Below are 22498 nucleotides of genomic sequence, written 5' to 3'. Positions count from 1 at the left end.
TGTTTGCAGCACTTTCTGTTTCTATTTCAAATTTTATGCATACATTTTTTTTTTAATCTCTTAAGATCTAGTTTAGATCTACTGCAAAAATTCTTGTATTGGGAACTTCAATTTAGCTAATGTTATTTCCTTGCAGGATACACCATTCCCTGGAAAATATCGTGTAAAAGATTTTATCCAAGAGGGGCTTCCAAATCCAGTGAAACAGACATATAATTTTAAAGGAAAAGGCAGGGGCGGCTCTATCACATCAAAATCCCAGTCAGGTGAACAGCTAGCAAAACCTGGTCAGAGTCCAGTAGCCTTAACTGAGGTGGGAAAGAACTCATCATCCCTGCAAGTTCTCAAAAAAGCTACCGAAAAGAAAATTGTAGACTCTGTATTGCAAAAGGTGATGTCATTTACTTTATTGAAATGTGCACTTATGAATTTACTCATCAGTCAGCTAACTAAATGTTCTTCTGTTAAAATGTCAAGAAGAGAAAGGCCATTACTTACCTTAAAACAAACTGGAAGGGAAGGCAAGTAGTTTTATAGTTTTAAGGTCCTAGGAAAACATGAGTTCAGCATAATAAGGTGCGGAGCGGAGGGATGTTGTGTCTGTTGTCCATTGTATTTTGTCCTAGGGTAGATCATAAGTCACGTCTCACATATCACATTCTTGAGTCACTTACTATGGCAGAGTGACTGAGGGGGTTTCTGTTGGTAGCCAATCTCCTTCCCTTTCTGGTTCACAACAACATGTTTCGAGTAAACACAAGACACTTGGTGCAGCAAATGGAACAATTTTTAATTATGTACAGCACAGTGATCAGCATAACTATATACAGAGAGAGCAGCTTTTCAGTTTCAGTATCTTTTGAGCTCTCTGAAGAACGATTGAAAACCATGCTCCTTTACACATCATATTTTGCTTACATCAAAGGTACATGTCACAGATACCACCTCATGACATAGCTGTTCCCAAATCATTTTGAAGATAGTCCATTCATGTAAACAGTTGTAGTTGTTCAGTCCAAAACTACTTCCCTCAATCAAGGCATCCTGCCCTTAATGTTATTAAACTCTTTGAAGAACAGGCTGTATTAACTGGTATCTTTCTACACTGTAGCTAATGGATCTCTCTACCTATGTATATTACCCTCGCCACTGAAGTTATACATTAATCACCCTTGGCTGACGTTGTTACTGTCATGTATTTCATTGCATAAGTACATTTTGTATATAACACACAGGCCTTGAAATTTGAGGGCACTACAAGTGCCGTTTTCCTGCAAAATGGCGTCCACAGTACACACACACACTTGTGGTGTGAGCGACGCTGGATGCCATTTTGGTGAGGGCATTAGCCCGGATGCTGGGAGCATCGTTGGAAGTATGCAGATCTTGACGTTACACAGATTTGATGTCAGTGCTGCTATTTTGGAGCTCAACGCTGCAGCTAACAGCCTCTCTTAAACAGGTGCAGCTGAACATGCGTTCAGCAGCAGGAAGGGTCACCCCACCAGTGCTATTTAAAGGGACCATCAGCTACTTTCAGGTTAGTTGCTGTTTCATTTCTGGTCACTCTTCGTGCGATTGTAGAACTGTTTGGTGGTTTCCGGCGTTATTTAAAGTTGCTGAAGTCTGCAGGGAGTGGCATGTCACATGATGTAAGACTTTGTCTTGACTTCAAGGACTCTGCACAAACCACTTGCTCCCAAATATGGCTGCAGTTGTATACATCCCCCTTTGCCGACAGCCTGACAAGAAGAATGAGCAGAGGCGACACAGAGCAGGACAAGCTGCTGGAGGAGGAGTGGCAGAAGGGCTCTTAGAAGAAGGCCATATCTACCCAGGGTATTCAGGGAGCCATTCCCCTACCTCAACACAGATTGAAAGTTTTGGGCAAGAGATGCAGGGGGAATATGAGGAAGAACTTCTTTATGAAGTGGGTGGTAATAACCTGGAATTCACTGCCCACAAGGGTGGTGGAAGTGGAAACATAGAAAATAGGAGCAGGAGTAGGCCATTCGGCCCTTCGCGATTGTTGGTAGGTGAGTGATGGGGGTGCTTTGAGCAGTGTGTGAGGCTAGTGCTGCAATTGGTGGGGTGTGATGCCTGAAGACCTTGGCCACTTTTGTGAGGTCAATGAACATCTTGCGGCATTGCATCCAGATCTTCAGGGCTAGACTCCTTACATTGACCGCCACCGTTATTTGTTCCCCACTGCCTTCGCAGTGTCTGCCTGGAGGGCCTCCTGGCCCCACCATGGATGGATGGCATCTCAACTCCTCTCCATCTCCTGCACCAAGGCCTCCAATGTAGCATTGGAAAATCTAGGTGCTGACTCTCTGTCATTCTGTGTGATTCTTATGTCTTACCCTTAAAGTCAAAATCACTTTTAAAATGACTTCCAGCACCTACTCCAGCCAAAATGCATCTCCCCTTTAAGAGATGCAGGCTTGCTATAAGTAGTGCAGGCCAGCTTGAACTTGCGCTAGCCTCTCACAATTTTGTGCCTCCTTCTCAGTCATGCAGTCATTCAGCTACTCAGCAGTGTGCTTAGTGCTGGCTGCGAGCTATAATCATTTAAATTAGAAGGCAGCATGAAGTTTGCATACAAAGAAGTTTGATTATTAACCCTTACCTCGCCAAGATGTCCAGCATATAACTCTCTAGGCTGCCCAGCAGTTTCCTTGCTTTCCTTGCACTTTTTATCTTTGACATATCTTCTTCTAGATGGTATGCATCCAAGATTAAAGAGCTCCACTTACTGTATACCATGGGGCAAGGGATAGCACCAGCACCGATCCAGTGCAAGTACCCTGACAGCTTGCTAATCTAGAATTCAAGGCTCCAGTCTACGCTTACCCAGCCTGTCTGGAGTGGGGCTCAAACCCTAGCCTTTTGACTCAGGGGCAGGAATTTCTTTTTAATTCATGCATGGGATGTGGGCGTCGCTGGCTAGGCCAGCACTTATTGCCCATCCCTAATTACCCTTGAGAAGGTGGTGGTGAGCTGCCTTCTTGAACCGCTGTACACCCACAGTGCTGTTAGGAAGGGAGTTCCAGGATTTTGACCCAGCGTCGATGAAGGAACGGCGATATAGTTCCAAGTCAGGATGGTGTGTGACTTGGATGGGAACTTGCAGGTGGGTGTTCCCATACATTTGCTACCCTTGTCCTTCTAGTTGGTAGAGGTCGCGGGTTTGGAAGGTGCTGTCTAAGGAGCCTTGGTGCGTTGCTGCAGTGCATCTTGTAGATGGTACACACCGCTGTCACTGTGCATCGGTGGTGGAGGGAGTGAATGTTTGTAGATGGGGTACCAATCAAGCTGGCTGCTTTGTCCTGGATGGTGTCGAGCTTCTTGAGTGTTGTTGGAGCTGCACCCATCCAGGCAAGTGGAGTGTATTCCATCACACTCCTGACTTGTGCCTTGTAGATGGTGGACAGGCTTTAGGGAGTCAGGAGCTAAGTTACTCACCGCAGGATTCCTAGCCTCTGACCTGCTCTTGTAGCCACCATATTTATATGGCTACTCCAGTTCAGTTTCTGGTCAATGGTAGCCCCTAGGATGTTGATAGTGGGGGATTCAGCAATGGTAATGCCATTGAATGTCAAGGGGAGATGTATAGATTCTCTCTTGTTGGAGATGGTCATTGCCTGGCACTTGTGTGGCGCGAATGTTACTTGCCACTTATCAGCCTAAGCCTGGATACTGTCCAAGTCTTGCTGCATTTCTACATGGACTGCTTCTGTATCTGAGGAGTCACGAATGGTGCTGAACATTATACAATCATCGGCGAACATCCCCACTTCTGACCTTATGATTGAAGGAAGGTCATTGATGAAGCAGCTGAAGATGGTTGGGCCTAGGACACTGCAGTGATGTCCTGGAGCTCAGATGATTGACCTCCAACAACCACAACCATCTTTCTTTGTGCTAGGTATGACGCCAGCCAGCGGAGGGTTTTCCCACTGATTCCCATTGACTTCAATTTTGCTAGGGCTCCTTGATGCCATACTCGGTCAAATGCTGCCTTCATGTCAAGGGCAGTCACTCTCACCTCACCTCTTGAGTTTAGCTCTTTTGTCCATGTTTGAACCAAGGCTGTAATAAGGTCAGGAGCTGAGTGGCCCTGGCGGAACCCAAACTAAGCGTCACTGAGCAGATTATTGCTAAGCAAGTGCCACTTGATGACACCTTCCATCACTTCATTGATGATTGAGAGTAGGCTGATGGGGCGGTAATTGGCCGGGTTGGACATGTCCTACTTTTTGTGTACAGGACATACCTGGGCAATTTTCGACATTGCAGGGTAGATGCCAGTGTTGTAGCTATACTGGAACAGCTTGGCTAGGTCTTCAGTACTATTGCCGGAATATTGTCAGGGCCCATTGCCTTTGCTGTATCCAGTGCCTTCAGTCATTTCTTGATATCACGCAGAATGAATTGAATTGGCTGAAGTCTGGCATCTGTGATGCTGGGGACTTCAGGAGGAGGCCGAGATGGATCATCAATTCGACACTTCTGGCTGAAGATTGTTGCAAATGCTTCAGCCTTATCTTTCGCACTGATGTGCTGGGCTCCCCCATCATTGAGGATGGGGATATTTGTGGAGCCACCTCCTCCAGTTAGTTGTTTAATACTTCCACTGAGCCGCTAGTGGATATTATGCAGGATGATGTATTTGGAGCTTCGGAGGAGGAAGCAGGGAAAGTTCAAAGAAGCAGTATCTGTTGTTTTAATAACAAAACGGATAAAGCCAAGATACTCAGGTCATAAAAAAGTGGGAAATTGGTATCCTCCAAGCATCCATGTTATATTGTTTTCAAAGCAGTAATTGTATATCTATGTTAATCTCAATAAACGTCAGCATCAACAATGGTTGAAATGATTTTTATCCCTCCAAATAGCAGGTTCTATTAATATAGTTCTCAAGCCACCTGCCCAGAACGTTTACCATTAGAAAGTCCTTTATTAACATATTTTCCCTCCAGCTATCGCCCCGATGCCCTGAAGGCATTGGCTTATGCTATGGTACGGGTCCATCATTACCAGCAATCCTCTGACCACAATGACTATATTTGCTATGTTTGCCTAGATGTTGTGTCATATAAGTTTGTCTTGGATGGTTACTTAGAACATGCGATAGTGAATCAGCAGCCTGTTTAACACTTTGTCCAATTTTCAGTATTGCCTGCTTTGGGTTACTGCCCAAGATGAATTGATAAGCCTAGATGTCGACAGGATTTTTGATTGTGGGCACCATCACTGTCCATCCTGATTGTATCTTCACCACCACCCACTGGCACACATTTGCCAGCGAGAATTTCCAAATTGCGATTCAAAGTCAAAATCTTGGCTGATTTTTAAAAAACTTTGTAGCCCTGCGTGTTGGACAAAATGGTAGCACCATTACTGCTGTCCATGTGAAAGCATTAACTTGGTACAACCCAAGGATCAAACCTGGGACCCTTCTGTTTCTATGACTCATATTCATGTTGGACAGGGGAATCAGATATTCTGGGATCAATTTTCCTGACCTTTGTCTCTGGGAAGCTCCTATTCCAGAGGTTAAAAAAAGAGGTAGAGACCTATTACAGTGGATCCTAACTCCCTGTATTGCCTTGTGATTTCCAGGACTGTCACTGAGAGATGAAGCTGGGCCTCTGTAGGCCATGGTCACAGGCCAAGCATTCAAATGTCTACAAGATGGAAGGGGCTATTCCTGCCTTCCCACCTCAATATCCTCTCTTTGCAGACCAGAGGTGCCCAGGGACATCTGAACAAACTGGCACTGGGCCTTGTCCTAGATTCCTCAGATTGGAGGGTCTGATGGGGACAGGTAGTAAACTGGAGCGGACACCCAACTCCCTTGGTAAATGCAATTTTTATTTTACAGCACTCACTAGTGGAACTAATACTCTTCAGCAACAGCTAGAAATTCTGGGCCATATAGCCAGTCTTATGCTTTTTTCACAACAACAACTTCTATTTAAAAAGCACATCTGATGTAGTGAAATGTCCCAAGGCATTTCACAGGAGCATTATCAAATAAAATTAAACTCTGAGCCATATAAAGTGATATTAGGGCAGAAGAGGTAGGTTTTAAGGAGCGTCTTAACAGAGAAACAAAGACGAGAAGTTTATTAAGGAAATTCCAGAAGGTGACAACAACTTTCATATAATGGCTTTAATATAATAAAATGTTCCAAGGTGGTTTACAGGAGCATTATGGAACAAATTTGACATCAAGCTATAAAAGGTCAAATGACAAAAAGCTTGGTCAAAGTGGTAGATTTTAAGGAGCATCTTAAAGGAGAAAAGAGAGGAACCTAAGAAATAGGAGCAGGAGTCGGCTATTTGGCCCTTGGAGTCTGTTCCGCCATTCAATATGATCATGGCTGATCTTCTACCTCAATTCCACCTTCTCACCCTATCCCCATATCCTTTTAATTCCCTTAATATCCAAAAATCTAATTATCTTTTCCTTGAATATATTCAAGCATCCACAGCTCTCTGTCAAAAGAATTTCAAAGATCCACAACTCTGCATGAAGAAATTTCTCCTCATCTCAGTCCTATCTGCCCAACCCCTTATTCTGAGACTGTGACCCCTAGTTCTAGACTCCCCAGCCAGGCTAAATATCCTCCCAGCATCTACCCAATTAAGCCCCTTAAGAATTTTTTATGTTTCGATAAGATTACCTCTCATTCTTCTAAATTCCAGGGAATATAGGCCCAGTCTACTCAAGCTCTCCTCATAGGACAATCCCCTCTTCACAGGAATCAGTCTAGTGAACCTTTGTTGGACTCCCTCCAAAAGTAAAAGTAACTGTACTCAGTACTCCAGGTGTGGTCTCGCCAAGGTCCTATATAATTGCAATAAGACTTCTTCACTCTTATACTCCAATCCCTTTGTAATAAACCATTTACTTTCCTAATTGCTTGCTCTACCTGTCTGTTAACTTTCTTTGATTCATGCATCCAGGTCCTTCTTACCGTTAAAAAATATTCAATTTTTCTATTTTGCCTTCCAAAGTGGATAACTTTACACTTAACACATTATATTCCATTTGCCATGTTCTTGCCTTAACTTGTCATTATCGTTTTTTGCACCTTCTTTGTGTCCTCCTAACAGCTTACTTTTCCACCTAACTTTGTATCGCCAGCAAACTTGGATACATTACTCTTGGTCCTTTCATCTAAGTCATTGATGTAGATTGTAAATAGCTGAGGCCCAAGCACTGATATTTGCGGTACCCTGCTAGTTAAAACCTACCAACGTGAAAATGATCCATTTATTCCTACTCTCTGTTTTCTGTCCGTTAACCAATCCTCAGTCCAGGTTAATGTATTACTCTCAATCCCATGAGCCCTAATTTTGTGTAATAGGCTCTTCTGTGGCACCTTATTGAATGTTTTTAGAAAATCCAAATGTCCTATGTCCACTGGTTCCCCCTTATCTACCCTGCTGGTTACAATGTCAAAAAACTCTTCACGGATTTGTTAAACAAGATTTCACTTTCATAAATCCATATTGATGATGCCTAATCATGTTATAATTCTCTAAGTCCTCTCTTACCATGTCCCTAATTATAAATTCTAGCATTTTCCCTACTTTTGATGAGAGATGAGGAAGGGAGTTGAAGAGATATAGGGAGGGAAATCTAGAGCTTTGGGTCTAGGCAGCTGAAGGCATGGCTGCCGATGGTGGAGGGATTAAAATTGGGAAATTGCTCAAGAGGCCAGAATTGGTGGAGCACAGAGATTTGGGGGAGGTGGGGTTGTAGGGCTGAAGGAGATTACAGAGGTAGGGAGGAGCAAAGCCACAGAGGAATTTGAAAACAAGGATGATTTTTTTTAAAATTTGAGGCATTGCTTGACTGGGAGACAATATAGGTCAGTTAGCACAGGGATAATGAGTGAACATGACTTGGTGTGATTTAGGAAATGGACAGCAGAGTTTTGAATGAGTTGGTTTATAGATGTAGAATGTGAGAAGCTGGCCAAGGATGCATTGGAATAGACAAATGTAGTGGTAACAAAGGCAGGTGAGCTGAAACAGGGGTGGAGTTGGGTGATGTTAAGGAGATGGTCTTTGTGATGTTACAGATACGTGGTTGGGAGCTCATCCTGGGGTCATATGATTTGGGAACAGAATTTGTGACGGGGACTGAAGACAATAGCATTGATCTTCTCAATACGTGGTTGGAGGAAATTTTTGCTTATGCAGTACACTTCCCTAGTTTACTGGTGCAAGGTCTTTCCAGAGGGTTGATGTTGCACCCTGGCCATATTAAATATCCTGAAATATCAATGTTAATTGCAACTCAACTTGGGCAGGCACAGCACTCATTGGGTGCACAGTTGCTGCCCCATACTAGGGCAGGGAAGTTAGCCCTTATCATTCAGTTGGTGTAGTTGTATAGCCAATTGAATAATTACAGTTCCAGATACTGCTCACAAAACTGAGCCAACTACATTTTGTCCATACAAGCTTGAGACACAAAGCATTGCAGGAAAGTGGATAGTTTGGTTAAGCTCATTCCTAGTTATACTGTAGTCTGGCAAAATTATGGTTAGCATACTGCTTAGAGAGATGCTGAGCTACTTCACAAGTTGCCTCAATGCCTCATTAAACACTGGGTGTACTGCCAGATGTCCCGCAGTGGACCTATCTGCTATGTGTTAAGTTGCAGTAACCATCTGTCAAATGTAGTTACCCATGGGCAGAGAGCAATGGTGCACTATAGTGTGGTGAAACCCTTCACTGGCATCTTGACCAAAGCAAAATACCATGTTGGTTTTGGCTGATACCTTGAAATGTCCATCGAACAACATAAATATTCATGGTCAAAACTGAACCTGGTTCAGTTCCAGCTCCTCATTGCTGACCTCAAGTAGGAATGGTTTACATTTTAATTAAAACAATTATTTTGTTCAGTTGACTAAAACAAAAACTTTTAGTATTATAAATTGCAGATACTTGTTATGTTTAGTATTCAGAATCTGCTGAACTAGAGATCTGATGTATTTCCTGCAGATGTTTTTCAAACCAGATTTTGGCACAGTCCACACTGGATTTTGTGCAGGAGGCGGGGCTTCCAGCGTGGGCCAAAAAGTTGGGGGGAACCCCGCCTCTGCATTTTTTTCAGACCCCGAAGCAATCCTCTAGTCTTTTGGGGTAAAAGTATTAGGAGGCGGGATCCCCGTCTCTTTAAAGACTTTATAGGGATGGGGATTCTACCTCCAAGAGCTGCCGGCCAATCCGAGGGCCGGCAGCTCAGCAGTATAGGCAGCACCACCGGAGGCACAGGCCACTGCCAGTACTGTAGAGGCCTTGGACCCAGACCCAGCAGTGGAACCCCGGAACACAGATAGGTGAGGCGGGGTCGCCAGGACCAGTCCGGAAGGCCCAGGCAAAGATGGTTTGGGGAGTGGTTGTTCGGTCCAGGGGAGGGGTTTCCCGGGGGGGGGGGGGGGAAGGGTCCTTTGTGGGCCATAAGCCCACAGGGAGGGCACCTCATTTAACAAGGCGTCCTGCCCGTGCGGCGGAAGCCCCTCAACCCCTCCCGCCACTGATAAGAGGCCCTCAATTGGCCATTAATAGGCCACCTAAGGTCCTCAGTTGGCCTCTGGGCAGGAAGGTCATCGTCGGCTTATCTTCCCCCCAGGGAGATTGGAATCCGGAATCCTGGCATCGGGTTCCATGGCGGGCGGTTTCACTCCAATTCTCCGGCACCCCACCACTAAAGCCGCCTTCTGGACGAGCACAAGATCTGGCCCAGTACTCAAATTACGTTTGTGGGAAAATGCTGCTGAGAAACACAAAATGTTAAAGAATGGATTGAACTCTAGTGCAATAACTCTAGCTGGCAAATTGGGTGTGGAAGGATTAATCACATGCAAATAAATTCAGGAGGCTGATGATAAGGAGGGAATTTATGCTTCCAGGGCTAGGTATGAAAAGATGTTGGTGTGTGTTTCCATGTTAAATTCAGATCAGTTGTGTTTTGATATGAATTTAAGTGGGCTATACATTAACTTAGAAATCATTCTATCTTTCCTGATCAATCATCAGTGGCACTGGCAACTTGACCAAATGTTTGAGAAGGCAACTGGGAAAGCTGTCCCAAATCTCAGGCAATAGCTGAATTATGATCAATTTAGTTTTTAAATTATTGACCCTCTGACTATCATCAATAGGAGTTTCCTACATTTCTTCTGTCTGTTAAATTATCTCATTAAGAAGCTTCTTAAGCTAGCCAGGAAAAGATATCAGAAATTTAGTTTGGACCCTCTAATTGTGACCAAATCAAACAACAAAGTTCTGGCTCGAAGAGAAAAAAAACAGCCTGTGAGAAGTGGTTTCTAGCCAATCAGAGATCAGTTTTAATCTTGTGGCCCCAAGTTCCAAAATGGCTGGTGTTAGATTTTAGGAAAACGGTTAAGTTTAGCATTTGGGGATTAGGTATTGTGGATCTTTTTCAGTGGGAGCTACTGACGCTATAGCTGGTTTAGAATTGTATATCTTTTGCATTTTTCATATGAAGGAAACAAACTCCAGTTAATCCTTAAAAATGTTTTCCACTGGGGTTTTTATTCTTAGTAATTTTCCATCAGAGAGGCAGGCCTTACAGTAGCATGTCCTGGCATACTCTATGAATAACAAGTCTAGCCATCATTCATAAATATTTTGAGAAGTTGTAAGCACAGGTGTATGCTGGGAGTTATAAACTGCTTGAACTTAAAGCTCAGGCTTTTCATACAGACACTGGCCTCCAACAAATAATATGATTACAAAGGTTTTTCCAACACAGAAACTGAGACAGTATCAGTAAGTTTAATATCCCGTTGTAAATATTTTGCTATTGTTTTTGCTACAAAACTTTCTTTTGGTCTTAAGTGTTTAGCTCAATGGAGACCCAAGATGGTGACCAAAAATGAATGATTTGTTTGGTTCACCCTTTTATGTTGATAGCTGTTGCCACGGCACATTTTTGATTCATAGCTTTTTAAACTTCAAGGTTCGTGGTTATCATTGCTGCTTCCTCTTGATGATTGGTGCACTGCCTGCCTATTTAACTGTGATTTGTTGCTATTTTATGGCATGAAATTTGAGCCAATCAGGTACAAATACGATGGTCAAAAAGTGTCAGACAAAAACTAGCCCCAGGGAGTGTAGTGGCACAAGATAAGACCGGATAGAATTTTAAGCATAACCACCTCATCGTCTCTTTCTCCGCCCGTAAAAAATTCTGCATGATTGGAGGCGGTCACATAATTTGCTCCTAAAAGGCCTCCCCAGTAATTGTTGGGCCTGCTACACCGTGTAAAGTACAGTGTATCATCAGGGCTTTTGATTTAGGTGACTGAATAAGTCAAATTGTGTTCTTGTTACACGGTATTCTGAATGAGATTTCTGCTAGTACTGGAGGGGTGGGGAGTGATCTCGGACTGTGGCAGCACTGTTGTGGGGATTCTCTGGTTTAGCTGCTTGGGGTGGTGGTGGTTTTGATATCCTGGAGCTTGACTGCATTTGGCTGGGGCCCTGGGATATGTAAACAAAATGTGAACAACTGAAGCTCAGGTGATGAACTATCTCTCTTTCTCTGTCAGCCCATCTGTGTGTCTGTCAGCTCAGTTCCATCACTCTGAAGTAAAAATAAAACGCTTCATAGTTTGCATGTGAAACTTTCTAAAATGCATTCTCTAGCGGATTTTCAAATTATTTGGAAAAACATATTAAGGCAGAAATCATTTCGTAGAGTCATCAGAATGATACAGCACATTTGGTCCATTGCGCCTTTGAAAGAGCTATCCGTTAGTCTCACTCCCCTGCTCGTTCCCTATCACCCTAAAAAAAACCTTTTCAAGTATTTATTCAATTCTCTTTTCAAAGTTATTATTGTATCTTCAAACACTCCTCAGGCAGTGCATTCCAGATCATCATAACTCACTGCATAAATGTTTTTTCCTCATGTCGCCTCTGGTTCTTTTGCCAATTACCTTAAAGCTATGCCCTCTGGTAATTGACCTTTCTGCCACTGGAAACAGTTTCTCCTTATTTACTCTATCAATGCCCTTCAATATGTTGAACAACTCTATCAAATCCCCCTTTAACCTTCTCTGCTCTAAGAAGAACAAACCTATTTTTCTAGTCTCTCCATGCAACTAAAGTCTTTCATCCCTTGTACCATTCTAGTAAATCTCCTGTGCACTCTCTCTAAGGCGTTGTAATCCTTCCTAAAGTGTGATGCCCAAAATTGGCCACAGTACTCCAGCTGGCTCCTAACCAGTATTTTACAGAGGTTTAGCATAACTTCCTTTCTTTTGTACTCTATGTCTCTATTATAAAGCCAGGGATTCCATCTGCCTTGTTGACAGCCTTCCCAACGTGTCCTGTCACCTTCAAAGACTTGTGTGCCTACACCATTGGGTCTCTCTGCTCCTGCACCCACTTTAAAATTGTATCTGCCATTTCCCCAGTCTGTCTATGTCCTCCTGAAATCTGTTTACATCCTCCTCACTATTTAATACAATTCTGAGTTTCATATCCTCTGCACACTTTGAAATCATGCCCTGTATAACCAGCACAGGTCATTAATATGTATCAACAACCCTGAGGGACACCATTGCAAACTACCCTCCCGTCTGAAGAACAAACATTCGCTGCTACTCTCTGCTTTCTGACCTTTAGCTAATTTTGTTACTGTGCAGTCGCTGCCCCTTTAATATGACAACAACAACTTGTATTCATATAGCACCTTTACGGTAATAAAACATCCCAAGGTGCTTCACAGAGGCATTATGAAACAGTGGCGCAGTGGTTAGCACCGCAGCCTCACAGCTCCAGGGACCCAGGTTCAATTTTGGGTACTGCCTGTGCGGAGTTTGCAAGTTCTCCCTGTGACCATGTGGATTTTCGCCGGGTGCTCCGGTTTCCACCCACAGCCAAAGACTTGCAGGTGATAGGTAAATTGGCCATTGTAAATTGCCCCTAGTGTAGGTAGGTGGTAGGGAATATGGGATTACTGTAGGGTTAGTATAAATGGGTGGTTGTTGGTCGGCACAGACTCGGTGGGCCGAAGGGCCTGTTTCAGTGCTGTATCTCTAAATAAAATAAATAAATAAAACATGACTCCGAGCCAGATAAGGAGATATTAGGGCAGATGATCATAAGCTTGATCAATGAAGTAGATTTTAAGGAGTATCTTAAAGGAGGAAAGCGAGGTGGAGAGGCAGAGAGGTTTAGGGAAGGAACTCCAGATCTTAGAGCCTAGGCAGCTGAAGGCATGACCACCAATGGTGGAGCGATTAAAATCAGGGATACTCAAGAGGCTGGAATTAGAGGAGCACAGATATCATGAGAAATGGAGAATTGTAGGGCTGGAGGAGATGACAGAGACAGAGGGCCATAGAGGGATTTGAAAACAAAGATGAGAATTTTAAAATTGAGACATTGTTTAACAAGGAGCCAGCATAGGTCAGCAAGTATAGGGTGATGGGTGAATGGCATTTGGTTTGAGTTAAAACACAGGCAGCAGAGATTTGAATAACCTCAAGTTTACAGAGGGTAGAATTTGGGGGACAAGCCAGGAATGTGTTAGTCAAGCCTGGAGGCAACAAGGCATGGATGATAGTTTAAGCAGCAGATGAGCTGTGGCAGGGGTTGAGATAGGTGGTGTTGTGGAGGTGGAAATGCGCAGTCTTAGTAACAATGTGGATATGTGGTTGAAAGCTCATCTTGGGGTTGTGAACAGTCTGGTTCAGCCTCAGACAGTTGCCAGTGAGAGAGTTGGAATCGGAGGTGCAGGAGCAAGGTTTGTGATGGGGACCGAAGACAATGGCTTCAGTCTTCTCAATATTTAATCAGAGGAATCAGAGAGGAAAAAAATTATCTTAAAGTTACTTAGACAATTTGCTGATTCTACTTGTCAAAAGTTAAAAATCCTGCTAAAGGATGCAGGTGTAGTTGTTGATGAGTATACAAGGTTAATAGAAGAGATTAGTGAGAAGTGTGAAATCTGTAAAAAGTATTGTAGGACACTGCCACGTTCTATTATAAGCCTTCCATTGGTACGTGACTTTAACAAGGTAGTTGCCATGGATTTAAAGGTACGGACAAAGACAGAAATATTTTCATCCTACATTTTATAGACCTGGCAACTAGATCTAGTCGTTCTACAGTGACACATAGTAAGGACAAAAGGGTTATTATTGACAAAACCATAGAGAAATGGATAGGAACTGGACTTCGGACACCAGTGAAGTTTCTGACATAATTTGCCAATGATGAGTTCAGAGACAAGTGTGAAAATATGAATATCATGGTCATGAATACTGCAGCTGAAAGTATTTCCAGCAGTGGACTTTGTGAAAGGAATTATGTGGTGATCGATGAAATGCTGCATAAAATCTTAGCTGATCAACCAGGTTGCAAGCTGACAACCTCCCTGGCATGGGTGGTTCCTGTAAAGAATTCATTCCAGATGGTTGGAGGGTATGGAACCTATCAATTAGTAGGGGCCCCAACAACCCCACTGCCTTGTGGGCGTCTCGGGAGAGACCAAGGCTAAGGGAGTAAACCCTAACAGAAAATCCGGAGCGGAACCCCGTAGGCGGTCATGTGTCACCTTTGGCATGTTTCCGGCAGTTCCTGCAGCCATACTGGTGCCAAACGTCGTGTCCTGCACTCCTTTGGACCCCACCAGAAAGGCCGAGAGGGGGGTTTTGACGACTGGGCAACTCTCAACCTCCATAAATTTGCCCAGGCATGCGCCATGGAGAGGTCACTCCATAGTTGCCTCACAGCGACTGAAACAACACGGAAGGCAGCAGTTACGGGTTATAAGTCCAGATAAATTGGCGTAGCACTCCAGAATTGGCCTTTATAGCCACTCCAGGCGCTGCTTCACAAACCACTGACCACCTCCAGGCGCGTATCCATTGTCTCTCGAGATAAGGAGGCCCAAAAGAAAGAAAGAAAAGAATTAGTCTATGGTAAAAATCTCAAATTGCCTTCTGTTCTGTGTGATAGTCCTCTTGTTCTGGTAGGTACAATTAGTTCCATTTTTTTCTGCACAGTTGAATGCCTCACATGCAGGGAGATGGGCTTTCTCAAGGCCGACGTCTTGGAGAAAATTTGGAGAACGCTGAGGCATTGTAAACGACCATCTGAGATAGAGATTAATTCAGGAGATTTGGTGGATTATAAAAGAGAGAGTCATAGGGAATGGAAAGGCCCTCGTAAGGTAATAGGTCATGATGATAAGACAGTACTCATCAAACATGACAATCAAATGGTTAAAATTCATTCCTCATGATTAATTGGAATTAATTACAAAATCTCAGACTCTGAGCAACTGATAGAAGTAAATGAGGCACCTTGTACTTCAAATGTTCATGTGTTTTGTGATGAGGGTTCTGACGAACAGAATGTGATAGATCAAGGGCTGGGTATTGGTAATGTGAGTGATCATTACACACATGACAGAGCTATCACATCCACAGGCTAATTGCCCAGAGTGGGTACTCAGATGACATATATTCCAGAGAGGTCTAATTAATGGAGGGATGTGACAATTGTGGGATGTGCAGGAATAGCTACTGACAGGTTCAAATATTGGTTGAACATTCAGGATGATGGCCAAGAAGCGATGCCAATGGACTGGCAAAATGGGGTGCAAGAGTGGAAAGTAAGGAAGTGCAATGTAAGTAGTGACAATGAGTCTGGAAGTGTCTGTTGTATCAAAAAATGAACACAAACTGGAGAAGGAACTTCTGATAGTGCAAGACGGAGAAGTTGCAGTTGTAGTCCCAAAAGCCATAAAAGTGGAAGCTTGAATAGTTAGACAATGAAATAAAGGCCACAGAACAGTCTCACAACGGAACTCTTTTTTTATTCTTTCATGGGTTGTGGGCATCGCTGGCTAAGCCAGCATTTGTTGCTCATCCCTAATTGCCCTTGAGCAGGTGGTGTTGAGCCGCCTTCTTGAACCACTGTAGTCCATGTCGTATAGGTACACCCAAGGTGCCATTAGGAAGGGAGTTCCAGGATTTTGACCCAGCCACAGTGAAGGAACAGGGGTATCATTCCAAGTCAGGATGGTGTGTGACTTGGAGCGGACATTGCAGGTGGTGGTGTTCCTATACCTCTGCTACCCTTGTCCTTCTAGGTGGTAGAGGTTATGGGTTTGGAAGGTGCTGTCGAAGGAGGCTTGGTGAGTTGCTGCAGTGCATCTTGTATATGGTACACACTGCTGCCACTTTGTGCCAGTGGTGCAAGGAGTGAATGTTTAAGGTGGTGGATGGGGTGCCAGTCAAGCGGGCTGCTTTGTCCTCGATGGTGTCGAGCTTCTTGAGTGTAGCAGAAGTCATCATAATCATGAAGTTTTGCTGGCTGCCAATAAACTTGATGATGAACTAATAAGAGGGGCAAAAGAAAGGGAGTTAGATAGTTGGAGTTTGGTGTTTATTCTGAGGGATCAGATAAGGGTCACCGAGTTTTGTCGCACAGGTGGATTTATACTGAAAAAGTCCTTGCAGATGGGACTTATAAGGCTGAAGCGAGGCTAGTTGCTAGGGGTTTTGAAGAGAAACGGGATGATACAGAAGTTTGAATGGATTCTCACACAACTGGGAAAGTAATCTTGAAATCCTTTTAGCTCTTTTGGCCACATATTCATGCGAGTGTGGGTCAATTGACATAAAAGCCACATTTCTGCAGGGCAATACTTTTCAGAGTGAAGTGTTTTTGAAACCTCCCAAAGAGGCAGCAGATGCAGAAGGAAAACTATGGAAACTAAACAATTGCCTGAATAATGCCACCTTGATGTGCTATTTTTGGTGAGATTTGTTTTGCTGAAAATAGGTTGTATTCAACTAAAAGAAGATCCCGCAATGTTTTATTGGTATCATGGAGGAAAACTTTCAGGCATCTTCATGATGCACGATTTCTAATCGGGTGGTACCATGGCATTTGAGATACGTGTTATTAATAAGATTAGAGTAGAATTTAAAATTGTGAATCAGGCTTGTGGGGCTTTTACATATTGGTTTAGATATTAAGCAAAGTAGGTGTGGAATAAATTTAAATCAACAATCCTATGTAGAGAGTTTTACTGCCATCCTGGTTAGTTATACAAGGTCCTCACAGAAAGATGATGTTATAGCAAAAGAATGGACAGAGCAATTAAGAAGCTTGATTTTTTTTTTATTTCCAAAATATACTTTATTCATAAAAATCTGTAAAAATTACATTCCCAAACAGTTTAAAACAGCATCAAGTCAAAAAATACAAACAGTGCAAAGATGATCAGTTTCCTTCAATACAATCATGAGTTGCCTCACAACCCTTCCATTTCATTGTCATGCCAATTACATTTTCATATTTACAGCAGACAAAATTTTCCCGATACAGTTCGAGGGGTTTCCCATGGATCCAGCCCCTCAGTTCAGCTTGGTGGGGGGACCTTACACTGTGGTCTTTCCCCATTGAGCCTTTGCTGCGGCTGCCCCAAGCTTTAGTGCATCCCTCAGCACGTAGTCCTGGACCTTGGAATGTGCCAGTCTGCAACATTCGGTCGTGGACAACTCTTTGCGCTGGAAGACCAGCAGGTTTTGGGCAGACTAAAGGGCGTCTTTCACTGAATTGATAGTCCTCCAGCAGCAGTTGATGTTTGTCTCGGTGTGCGTCCCTGGGAACAGCCCGTAGAGCACAGACTCCTGTGTTACAGAGCTGCTTGGGATGAACCTTGACAAAAACCACTGCATCTCTTTCCACATCTGCTTTGCAAAGACACATTCCAGAAGGAGGTGGGCAACCGTCTCTTCCCCACCACAGCCGCCGCGGGGGCGTTGTGCAGAGGGGGTGAGACTTCGGGCGTGCATGAAGGATCTGACGGGGAGGGCCCTTCTCACCACCAGCCAAGCTACATCTTGGTGCTTGTTTGAAAGTTCTGGTGATGAGGCATTCCGCCAAATGACTTTGGCGGTGTGCTCGGGGAACCATCCGACAGGATCCCCCGTCTCCTTTTCCTGTAGGGCCTTGAGGACATTCCGTGCAGACCACTGGCTGATGGACCGGTGGTCAAAGGTGTTTTCCCGCAGAAACTGCTCCACGAAGGATAGGTGGTACGGCATGGTCCAACTGCATGGAGCGTTCCGTGGCAATGTGACCAAGCCCATCCTTCGCAACACTGGGGACAGATAGCACCTCAGCACGTAGTGACACTTGGAGTTTGCGTACTGGAGGTCTACACACAGCTTGATGCAGCCGCACACGAAGGTGGTCATCAGGATGAGGGCCACGTTGGGTACATTTTTCCCGCCCTTGTCCAGAGATTTGAACATCGTGTCCCTCCGGATCCGGTCCATTTTAGATCCCCAGATGAAGCGGAAAATGGCTCGGGTGACTGCCACAGCGCAGGAGTGGGGTATGGGCCAGACCTGCGCCACGTACAGCAACAACGTGAGCACCTCGCACCTGATGGCCAGGTTCTTACCCACAATGGAGAGAGATCGCTGCCCTCACATGCTCAACTTTTGTTGTACCTTGGCTACTCGCTCCTTCCAGGTTTTGGTGCACGCCCCAGCCCTTCCGAACCATATCCCCATCACCTTCAGGTAATCTGACCTGACGGTGAAGGGGACAAAGGATCAGTCAGCCCAGTTCCCAAAGAACATGGCCTCGCTCTTGCCGTGGTTAACTTTGGCTCCCGAGGCCAGTTCGAACTGGTCGCACATGCTCATCAGTCTGCGCACGGACAGCAGATCCGAGCAGAAGACGGCGACGTCATCCATGTACAGGGAGATTTTAACCTGAGTGCCTCCGCTGCCTGGGATTGTCACCCCTCTTATGCTTGCATCCTTCCTAATAGACTCAGCAAAGGGTTCAATACAGCAAACAAACAAGACCGGGGAGAGAGGACAGCCCTGCCTGATTCCAGATTTGATCGGGAAACTTTCCGATTCCCACCCATTGATTGAGACTGCGCTACTGATGTTTGTGTAGAGCAGTTGGGTCCAATTGCAGATTCCCTCCCCAAACCCCATTTTGGAAAGCACGTCCATTATGTAAGTGTGCGATATCCTGTCAAAAGCCTTCTCCTGGTCCAGGCTGATGAGGCAGGTGTCCACCCTCCTGTCCCGTACGTAGGCGATCGTATCCCTGAGTAGTGCGAGACTATCAGATCTTTCTGCCGGGTACAGTACAGGTCTGATCGGGGTGGATCACCAACTCCAGAGCAGATTTGACTCGACTGGCTATGACTTTGGACAGAATCTTGCAGTCAACATTAAGCAGTGAGATGGGCCGCCAATTTCTGATTTCTGCCCTCTCCCCCTTCTGCTTGTAAATGAGGGTGATGATGCCTTTCCTCATGGATTCTGACATGCTGCCGGCCAGGACCATACTCTCGTATACTTCCAGCAGGTCCGGGCCGACCCAGTCCCATAGGGCCGAGTACAACTCGACCGGTAAGCCGTCGCTTCCGGGAGTTTTACTCGTCTCGAAGGACTCGACGACCTTTGTCAGCTCGTCCAGAGTTAGCGGCTTGTCCAGTCTCTCCCTCCTGCTGTCATCTAAGACCTCTGTGATAGGTGACAGGAAGGACTGGGAGGCTCTGCTGTCTGTGGGCTTCGCGTCATACAGCCCAGCATAAAAGGATTTGCTGATCCTTAGTATGTCGGACTGCGAAGACGTTACCGAGCCATCATCTTCCTTCAGGCTGCTGATAACAGAGCTCTCTGTGTGTACCTTTTGGAAGAAGTAACGCGAGCACGTCTCATCCTGCTCGATGGAGCGGACTCTGGACCGGAAGATGATCTTGGAGGCCTCCTTGGCAAAGAGCGAGGCCTGCTGGCTCTTCACCTCTTGGAGGTCGTCCTTGACTTCGACCCCCATTGACTGCAACCGGAGCAGATTTTGCATACTTTTCTGGAGTCAGGACATTTCCCTCTGTTTCTCTCTCGCCCTCTGAAGAACCTCTTGATCTCCTTAATCGCTTCCCACCAGTGAACTGGAGACTCAAAGAGGGGTTTCACGGTCCTCCAACCTTTGTAATCCCTTTTGAGTTCCTCAACGTTCTCTGGGGTCAGCAGTGTAGCATTGAGCTTCCACGTCCCTCTGCCAACCCGCTGGTCGTCCTGTAAGTGACAGTCGGCCTGTAAGAGGCAGTGGTCGGAGAAGAACAGTTGCTTGACGTCGGTGGATCCGACCGTGCTGGGACGGGACACAAACAGGAAGTCAATGCTGGAACGGGCAGACCCATCCGATCTTGACCATGTGTATCTGCGCTGCGCTCCGTCTGCAGGTTTGCTGAAGACGTCGTGCAGTTTGGCATCTTTAACTGTTTCTATTAGGAATCTGGACGTAGCGTCCAGTTTGCTGTCGTCACTGCCGGATCGTCCAGCCGCATCGATGATGCAGTTGAAGTCACCGCCTAGGATGACCGGCCGGGACGTCGCCAGCAGCAGTGGGAGCTGCTGGAAGACGGTCAGCCGCTCGCTGCGTTGTACCGGGGCGTACACGTTAATCAAGTGGAGCGGAGCATTGTTGTACATTACATCGGCTATGAGGAGGCGACCGCCCACCACCACCTTAACTTCGGAGATGGTGAAGTTACCTCCCCGCAGCAGAATACCCAGGCCGGAGGAACGGCAATCATTACCCCCCAACCAGATCAATGGCCCGTGGGACCACCATCATGACCACTGCCTGTAGGTGCTGAGGTGTGGTATTCCACACTCCTGCAGAAACAGTAGGTCGGCTTTGACCTTGGCGAGGTAATCTAAGGTTGAAACACATCGCGTAGTAGATTTAATGCTACGTACATTAATGGAAGCAATCTTTACACCCATTTTTTTAAAGTTAGTTGTTGCTTCCCATACCATTTGTCCTTGCTCGTCCCAGTCCTTCGGGATGTTCCTGCCTACCCATCGTGTGAGCAAGCTGTTTCACAATAGTTGGCCTCAGAAACCCCTCCTGGTTTTTCATGCAGGGGTTCTTCCGCTGGGGTGACATCGGGGGGGGTCTTGTAGGCGGCAAAGATTGGGCTATCCTCTGCTGCTTCCATCTGTTCCTCCTCGAAAACATCACTGCTCCCGGCTTCCCGGAGCTGAGGTGCGCCAGACACGTCTTTGCTCTCGGTGTCCCGGAGCTGAGATGCGTTGGCCACGTCGTTACGTGTGGCGCTTTGGGGTTGGGGCACGCCGGGCCCATCACAGCTTCCAGTTCCCGGGGGCTGGGATGCTTTATCTTCCATCTCCTTGGAGTTCTGCCGCCTCTTTTGAAGGGGCTGTCGTTCCAGCATTCCCCCGTCCAGTGAAGAGGAGTTGTTGCAGTCTGATTCAGAAGATAGCCTCCTCTTGCCACTGTTTTGGGTGGTGGCCTGTTCCGCTTTGGGATGTTTTTTCTTTGTGGTTTTCCTCTGGACCACTTGCCACTGACCTGTTTGTCCATCTGCTGCCTCCTCCTCCATTGATTCTGTCTGTGGAGGAGGGGTTTCCGGGCGCAGGGTAGGTGCTGGGTTGCTGGTTTCAGCTGCCTCCCCTTCCTTCTCCTTCTCAGGTTGAAGTTCCTCACTGCGGAGAAGGTTGCTGGTCTCCTTTCAAACACCGGACGCCTTCGTCCTTTCCTTGGACCTTGCCGCCTGAGCATAACTGAGGCAGCGTTTGGGGCAGGTTTTGTAGAGATGGCCTGCCGCACCGCACAAGTTGCAACACTTAGTCTGCTTACAGTCCTTGGTCTGATGGCCTTGCTACTTGCAGTTCTTGCAAACAACCGTGCTGCAGTTGGCCGCCACGTGACCAGATTTGCCACAGGTGCGGCAAACTCTGGGATGCCCAGCGTAGACCAAGAAGCCTCGACTTCCCCCGATAGCGAAGCTGGAGGGAGGGTGGATGATGGCTCCACAGGCATCGACCTTCAAGGTCACCTTGACCTGCCGCTTGCTGGTCCAAATCCCAAAGGGGTCCTTGACATCAGTGCTGCTGCCGGCCACCTCGACGTACCTGGCGAGAAAGGTATGTACATCCACCACTGGAACATGGGGGTTGTAGAGGTGAATCGTCACCACCCGGTCCCATTGTGACGGAAGCGTGAAGAGCGGCTCCGCTGTGAGGATCGACAGTGGCGCCCGGTCCCCTTTCTCCTTGAACGCCTTCAGGAACTTGATGCATCCCGCCACGTTCCGGAACATCACCTCGAAGTATCCACTGCTGGGGAAATCCTGCAGGCAGAAGACGTCCGTCGCTTGAATTCTGCAGCAATCGAAGAGAATTTTCTTGATGAAGAAGGTGCGTTCGAGCGGTGCATCTCCTTCCTTGTCCTTCACAACCACCCGAACGGTGTTGCGCACTCCCTGGCCCGAAGCTCGAAGATTGGTTATAGCCATTTTACTCAAAGCTTCCCCAGGATCAAAAGGCAATGATCATGGTCTCTTCTCAACCAAGTAAGCACTGATAAGAACAGATACTACACTTGATCTTAGCCAAAAGAAGCTTGATTG

General features: G+C 45.8%; 1 protein-coding gene across 1 annotated transcript in view; it reads left to right on the top strand.

Moving 5' to 3' along the window:
* The first annotated feature begins 1425 nt into the window (after positions 1-1425).
* The window catches only part of stpg4 (sperm-tail PG-rich repeat containing 4), an 81213-nt gene continuing 60140 nt past the window's right edge, over positions 1426-22498 (top strand). Inside the window, exon 1 of the mRNA XM_068044146.1 lies at positions 1426-1540. Coding sequence (XP_067900247.1) covers positions 1475-1540 — 66 coding nt within the window. The 5' untranslated portion in view covers positions 1426-1474. The remainder of the gene's footprint in view (positions 1541-22498) is intronic.

This window comes from Heterodontus francisci, chromosome 13 (genome assembly GCF_036365525.1).
Source record: "Heterodontus francisci isolate sHetFra1 chromosome 13, sHetFra1.hap1, whole genome shotgun sequence".
NCBI classification, from domain to species: Eukaryota; Metazoa; Chordata; class Chondrichthyes; order Heterodontiformes; family Heterodontidae; genus Heterodontus; species Heterodontus francisci.
The sequence above is the reverse complement of the archived record's forward strand: the minus strand, read 5'-3'. Positions and strand labels throughout refer to the sequence as shown.